The sequence below is a fragment of the Egretta garzetta genome, unplaced genomic scaffold (genome assembly GCF_000687185.1).
Source record: "Egretta garzetta isolate BGI_Z169 unplaced genomic scaffold, ASM68718v1 scaffold270, whole genome shotgun sequence".
Taxonomy (NCBI): domain Eukaryota; kingdom Metazoa; phylum Chordata; class Aves; order Pelecaniformes; family Ardeidae; genus Egretta; species Egretta garzetta.
In genome coordinates, this window is record NW_009258274.1 from 44,391 (window position 1) to 51,683 (window position 7,293).

General features: G+C 54.9%; 1 protein-coding gene across 1 annotated transcript in view; it reads left to right on the plus strand.

Annotated features, from left to right (window-relative positions):
* The first annotated feature begins 2,117 nt into the window (after positions 1-2,117).
* LOC104123441 (LON peptidase N-terminal domain and RING finger protein 1) overlaps positions 2,118-7,293 on the plus strand; it is a 14,947-nt gene continuing 9,771 nt past the window's right edge. The window contains exons 1-6 of the mRNA XM_035890776.1: positions 2,118-2,136; positions 3,573-3,691; positions 4,354-4,476; positions 5,212-5,343; positions 6,042-6,177; positions 6,955-7,048. Of these exons, the coding sequence (XP_035746669.1) occupies positions 2,118-2,136; positions 3,573-3,691; positions 4,354-4,476; positions 5,212-5,343; positions 6,042-6,177; positions 6,955-7,048 (623 nt within the window). The remainder of the gene's footprint in view (positions 2,137-3,572; positions 3,692-4,353; positions 4,477-5,211; positions 5,344-6,041; positions 6,178-6,954; positions 7,049-7,293) is intronic.

Below are 7,293 nucleotides of genomic sequence, written 5' to 3' on the forward strand. Positions count from 1 at the left end.
GGCGCCAGCCCTACCGCTGAGGCGAGGATGCGCCGGCTGTGCCGTGGGAGCAGGGGGGTCCCAACGTGGGTCACTTTGTCCCAGCACCGCGCTGCCCTCCAAGCATGCATGGCCCAGAGCTGGGAGACCTGGGAAGCGTTGAAAAGGCAGGGCAGTGGGGATGGGGGATCCAGCTGCTGGGCATTTCTGCTGGGTCTGCAGATGGCCTGGGGTGGGGGGAAGGGGTGGGTGGCCCGGCAAGCCCCGCTGCTCATCCCAGCTGCCAGCGGCTCCGGCAGGGTGCCCAGCCTGTGTCCCATCTGCTACATGCTTCTGGCCACAAACAGCTTCTTGCATCTTGCTGCCCGGCAATATTTCAGGGTCAGAGGAAGAGATCTGCCCGGGGGGGGTGGCCATTATGTAAAGTGGTTGGGTCTCTTCCAGTCTGGGACAGACACGTCCTTGCCCCCAGAGCCTGGCGAGGACACAGCCTTGGCGGAGCTCCTGCGCCAGCCCTACGGCACAGGGCAGGGTGTCCTGTGTCCCCCCTCCCCGGCCCCCTTCTGCAACTGGCTCCGGCAAGATATTTGCCTGCAGGGTCAGGATCGGGCCCAGAGGGGTTGATCTGCTTTAATGTGTGGCTGTAAGTGGATTTCTTGGAGAGTAATGCTTAAATAAAAGGGGTTATACAATGTGATTGGAGCAGGGGGTTGGGACGGCAGAGGCAGAAGGTCCTTTCTCCACTGGCGTTTCTATGACAGCAGTCAGCGCTCCTCCGGTGGTGAAGACACTTATTCATCGCCCGCTGCGAGACAAGTGCCAGGGGTTCAGGGTGTGCCTGGAACCAAAGGGCTGAGCGGGCCGGCAGATCCTGGTGTTGGCAGCAGAAAGCAGGCCCCTTTATGCAACCTCCCGAGGTGTCTGTCTCGTACCCTGCACACCCGTCCTTCAATGCAAACGCACGTGCGCGGATCTCTAGGGCTGTTTGCCAAATTGCCAGACTTTGGCTGGGGGGTACAATGACATATCTCTTTGTAAAAAGCTTCTGTGGGTACAAAGAGGAAGCGTTGCAAGCTCTGTCCTCGGTCTTCCCTGCATGCACCGTTCCCTGAAGGACAGGGGAAGTCTGGCTTAGGGCAAGAAGGAAATCACAATCACAGCCACAGCTCTTGTAAACCTGTGCTTGCAGGGGCTGCTTGGGCTCAGGCACGTGGGTAGTGCTTTCAGGATGTGTTTTCCAACTCCTGAACTGATTTCAGGCTGCACAACTTCTTGTGGGCTCCCCTTCACTTTCAAACATAACCATTGATAAATGTTCAGCCCATGAGAATGGAGTTGTTCTGTGGTTAAGCATCGCATGATGGGCCGCTCAGCGCAGCCCACAGAGCAGCTCTTTCTGCTTGGAAGAAAATAAATTGTCAACTTTTTATCTTCTGTTTTTCTAAGTGGGGGGAAAAAAAAAAAATGCACTGTAACGCGTAACACAGGAGGCCTCCCGACACGCCTGGAGCCGGCAGGCTGGGGAGCACTGTCAGTCACTCATCAGCTGCCGGGGCCGCCAGCTGGCTTACGTCCCTAATGTCTAATGATATCATAGATCAAAAATAGCTGCAGCAGAAGAGAAATGCAGAATTCATAACCCTATTTTACACATCTTGTTTTCACCAAATCAGTCACTTTATTGCCGGGCTGTGCAAGTGTTCAAATGGGTTTGCCCTCATGGGGGATAAACCTCTAGACTTTGTACCCGTTTGTTCATCTCCACCTGTTGTTAAGGGCTGGAATATTTTGTCTCTGGATGCGTGCTCGCGGCGGGATGGGGTACCGAGCAGCAAGTTCCCATGTTTCCTGACTTGAGCCCTACAGTGGTGGCTAACATTATAAATGAAAATAAGCTCCGAGGGATCAGGTGTTGCTCTGCTTCACAGGTCAGCATGGCCAGGGGTGCAAGAGTGGCTGGGGCCGGGCTCGCTGCTGCTCTCCGGGTTGCGGTGTCACCTTGAGCCCCAGGCAGAGAGCAAGGTCTCCCTGTGCTCTGCCCTGAGCATGGGGACAAAAGGAGGGGATAGCCATGGCGGAGCTTCCTCCTCCGTGATAAGACATGGGGGGCACCTGAGCAGACTGGGGGGCACCTGGGCATGGTGACAGCAGAGGCAGGTGGGTGTGCAGGCAGATGCTGGCTTTCTGTACCCTGCTGTCACGGGGCTGCTAGTCCGGACCTGCAGTTCGCTGGCAGAGCTGCACCAGCTCTGTGTTTGAACTGGGGCATGAGGGAAGGATGCTGGGGTTGGGAGTGCAGGAGACATCATCAGCAGCAATGTCTCCTGATGACCACCAGTCGGCTGCTGCATAGCCCCCCTGGACCCGGCTTGCCCGGGTTAAGAGCTGGCCCTTCAGCAAGGCGGTGCTGCCAGCTCCCCTTTGCCACAGTAAATTCAGTGCCAGTGCCTGCAAATGGTGCCCAATTCATGATGCAGGTTTGGCCTCAGAGCCAGCGTCCTGCTGGCGATGGTCAGCCCCGGGCGTGGGACACAGGGCTGGCTGCGTGGACCCGTTGCCTTAGCGGGAAAGCCAGCAATGAGATGGATGTAGGTCACCTCTGCAGCAAGCTGTGACATAACGGGGTGGGTCTGGGAATCCTCCACAGTTCAAACCCACAAACGTAACCACACCCGGTTACTCCATGAGCTGCACTGTGTGGGCTTTCAGGGTGCTGCTTGCTCATACACCCCAACATCCCACACCCTGATTCCCCTGCTGGCAACGCTAGTGGAAAGCTAGGTTTTTATGGGGTTTCCCTGAGGCAGGAGAGAAGAGGGTCTCACTGCCTGTTATTTAGGAGCAGGCAGGAGTGTGTGGGGCACCCAGCACCATGACGCTTGGGGTGTCATGGCCAGCAGCACCGCTGGGAGCTGTGCCCCCCCTGCCACTGAGATCCCATCAGTGACATCTTGCTGACGAGGAACTGTTGCTTAGTTTCCTTCCTCCGTTTTGGGAAATCTCAGCCTTTTCTCATACTTGGAAACCCCAAGTCACATGTTGGAGGCAGATCTTTGCACCCCCCTGCTGGTTTCCCCTCTGCCCCCGGAGAGCAGTGGCATCTAGGTGGGTCTGGGAGGCTCCCTGGTGCTTTTGGATCACAGGTCTCTGCAGCTGCAGGTTTGTTTGGCAACGTGTTATTGTGGCTCCACTGGGTGAATCACATTGCAGAGCCTCCCGTGGCAACAGCCCCTGTAGGGGGTACATGTATGGTACAGCCTTTTTACTGCGTCCCAAAAGGATGGATGAGAGCCCAGATCCCAGCGTGGCTGAGCCCAGAAGCAGTGGTGGGGCCCCTTGGCTGAGGGCATTTTGGGAGAGATGGGGGAAAAACAAAGGGAATGGCCTCAAAGATTTTAAAACCAGATATTTAGAGAAAATAGCTTCCTTGCTGAGTCTTATGAGGCCAGCGACTCCTGCCAAAGAGGAGCGGAGGAGCTGGGTCTGCAGCATCGGGGCTATCCCATGGTGGCAGGGTCTCCCTGGCCTCATCCAGCCCCGCTGCCTCAGTGCGCACGGAATCATCACACGAGTGACGACATTTCTTTTTGCAGCCCCTGATGCCAGCTCCCTGCGGCTGTGCCGGGCAGAGGTGTTCGTGGTGCTGGGGCAGCACCCACAGGCGCTGGAGGACCTGGAGGCTGTGTGCAGGGCTGAGCCTGGAGAGCATGAGGTGAGCGGAGGGGAGGCCCCACCGGCCGGCTGCGCTTGGAGCCAAATCTTACTGTATGGGAGCAGTTTCCCTCTTTCCTGAATTATCCTGGCCATTGGGTTCATCCTGCTCAGAAATACACTTGCCAAACCTGTTAAGTCGCCAGTCCAGGCGGCAAGCGCTGCGTTGCACTAATGGGAGAGGGCCGGCGACGCATCCGTCCTTGCTGGCATGCAGGCGGTGAGGGCACGTAGCCATACTGGTGCGCAGGATCGCAGCTGAGGGCTCGGGGGAGCGTTGGCCGGAGGCTGAGCTGCCCTTGGAGAAATCAGCCCTGGAAGCTCGCTTGCTGATTTGTGAAGTGCTCGTTGGCAATAGTTTTGCAGCTTCAAAGGCAGAAGCCCTTGACTCCTTCTCTAGGTCTCTGTAGGGTTTGCTTGCTTGGCTTTTGCAACTGCTGCATTTTGGAAGAGTCCTGTTTTATGGGTACCTGGCTGCGGGTGGGCCTGGTGGGCAAAGAGGACGAGAGCGTGGGAGCAGCGACGTGTCCGGGTGCTTTGGCCTGGGATGGGAGCAGGCAGGAGGCTGGAGGGAGATTCCCTCGAGGCTTGCATGGGAGCTGAAGGGGCATGTGCTCAGCTGGCCACTGTCTTGTAGTCACCGCAGGTTTTTCTGCTCTGCAGGGCTTCTTCAGGAAAGGGAAGGTGCTTCTGGAGATGGGACAGAGAGCTGAAGCTCTGCTGGCATGGGAGCACTGCCTGACACTCAGTCCCCATTTCCACCCTGCTCGGAGAGAGATTGAGAAGGTGCGTGGGCTGTACCATGGCAGGGTCCTGTGCCCTCACATCACACAGGGAGATGCCCTTGTCCTCTGAAGGACTCACGTCCATCACAGTTGTGCTGCTCTGGCCAGCACTGGGATCAAGTGAAGTCAGGTCCTGGTCCAAGAGCCTTCCCATCGCTCCAATGCAGGTCCACCCATGAAGAAAACTCCCTTTTCTCAGTCCGTATCTTCAAGTCTCAGGTTTTGCAGGGTTAGATGCTGACCTGGCATGAGGTGAACTTCGAAGTAAAATCAGTAGTCACCCAAGGCAAAGCAGCTGGCTGAAAGCTGCCACTGGACAGTCAATGTCCTTTCTGCAGATAATTTCAGGCCAGCACCCACCCATGTACCAAAGTCATCATCACTGGTGGGGCCTCTGGGCATGGGGACTTCATGCCAGGAGGGAAAGGGCAGGGGAATGGCAAAGGACTGTGTACCCTCCACAGCTTACTCCCTTCCTGCTCTTTGTGGGTGATGGAAAACATGGGTCCTACCCCTTAAAATACACACTTTTGTTTGCTGCCTTGTGCTGTTTTCTTCCTTAGGTGCTGCTAAGGCATTCGTCTGACTGAGAGCTCAGCCAGCACCAATAGAAGTAACGCCGACGTGCCCTGCGGCGAGCGGGAAGCTGCTTTGGGGAAGGAGGGGGCCTGGCAGCCCACCAACCTCCCTGCTTCCTTCTGCTGGCACCCCCTGAGCCCCGTGTTTCTCCTTGCAGATCCTCACGCAGGAGGATGCTCCTCAGCCACACACAGCTGCTGTATGCCCAGGTGATGCTCACCAGGGCTTGACTGGTCCTCAGGTTGATGGAGGGAGCCCTGCGCTCCTGTTGTCTTCCACACAAGCTCAGGTGAGAGAGTCTGTGACGATCTGTGTCTGTGATGGGACTTAATGTCCCTCTGGGACATCCCAAATTGGGGTTTTCCAATGATGGGAAAGGAGGTGTGATAATGTGGTTGCGTGCTGGGATGAGAAGCTGCAGGTAGTGGAGGGTGGGAGAGCAAAGACACCATTGGAGCTGATACTGCGGAGACTGGGGAAACAGAGGAGGCTGTTTCTGTCTCTGTTCTCCCAGTTTTATTCTGCAATACTTCTGGTAAGATTTTAGACTCTCATTGTGTTTAAAACAACCAAGTCACACTATGTTCAGCAAAAAAAAAAAAAAAAAGTCAATTAAAATTTTTTTTTTTAAATCCAACCCCCACATTTGAGAACAGTTCAGATCATTAGCAATCATTAAGGAAGGCTCATCTTTTGGTCTTTGGCTTCTATAGACGAATTTGGCAGGTTTGGAGAGAGGGGAAAATCAGAGAAAATGGGCTCAGGTACATCCAAATACCAGGTGGTGCATCTGGACAGAGTAAACCCATGTTTTAACCGTGAGATGAGCAGGGATGTCTGTGAAGGCCACGCTCTCCTGCTGTCCCGCAGATGCAAGATGTTAATGTATGCACAACTCCCAGTGCCGTCGGGCTCGGTGGGGTGGATGGGCTGTGTATTCAAAGGGAGAAGAGGTTTTGGGCTTGATTTCAGCTTCGCTGTGTCTAGGATCAGGAGGGAGAGCCAGCGGATGGCAGAAGGGACGCTGGGTCTGAGCACGGCCGGGGCACAGTCACCCTTTCCCAGCCGGGGTGGCGGCAGGAACCAGAGACTTTGGCAGAGAGGCAGGGCTGGCGGTTGGCAGGTGAGTGTTGTCAAAGGTACCAAAATTTCATCTCATGCAAAATACTTGTTTAAAATCCATTTTGGCACTGAAAACTTAGTGTTTGTGCCGTGTGCCAGCTCAGCGAGCAGAGATCCCAGGGGCAGCTGATGGGGCAGCTCTGGCCAGCACATTTGCTGCTTCTCCTGCATGTGGAGGATCCCGTCTTCCTGTGTTGAGCTGGCGAACATACACCAAACCTTTGGGTGTCACTTGGTGAAAAGTTCTTGCTAAAGCCAGACATCACTCGTTGCCTGTGTAGAGCCAGGGAGAAACTTCCTTTGGTTCCCGTGGGGTTTAGGTCAGAACTTAAATTCCTTTGCGAGGGACACAGCATCCCATGCATTGGGGGAAGCAGCATTAACCTGCCATCAGTGTCCAGCCAGAGGGCTTCCACATATGTGGGTTTACATAAAGCAGTGACGATGCCTTGGGGCAGGTCTCCAGAGGCTCCATCTGGGAGCTTCTTAGGCCACTTCACCTCCCAGTGCCTCAGTTTCCCTGCCTGAGGAGGTAGGGAGATACCACCTTCCTCTACCAAGTACCATGAGACCCACCGATGGGAAAGCTATGGATGAGCATGGGTGGCTTAATAGGGGGGGTTTACATCACATTTCCTAGCAGCTTTGTTTTAACCTTCAAAGCACTTTGTATAGCAATTAACTACTTACACCTCAGAACTAGGTCAGTAAGCAAAGATTAATTTTCAGTATTGAAATGGGGGGGGTCATCTTCTCTTTCCTTCTCTTTTGCCTTTAGATAACGAAGAGGAAACAGCAGCATCAAAGTGCACCCAGACATGCCTCGGGGAGCTGCTGACCGTGTCTGACTTGGAGTGTTCCCTTTGCATACGGTGAGTTCTCCATCAGGAGAGCTTTTAGGAAGAAGAATTAGCACCTGCTGGGTTTTCTTTCTTGGTGTGGATCTTTCTTCACATCTTAATAGCAAACTCAGTCCCTAGTACTGCTGAAATGCAGGTGTCAGTAGAGATGACAGGTAAGAGGGGAGGCCAGGGGCATGCTTTGCCCTGCCAGGCTGCAAGGGCTCAGGTGTCTCAGGGTGCAGCATCATAGGGTCCATATCGCTTGGGACCTCCGA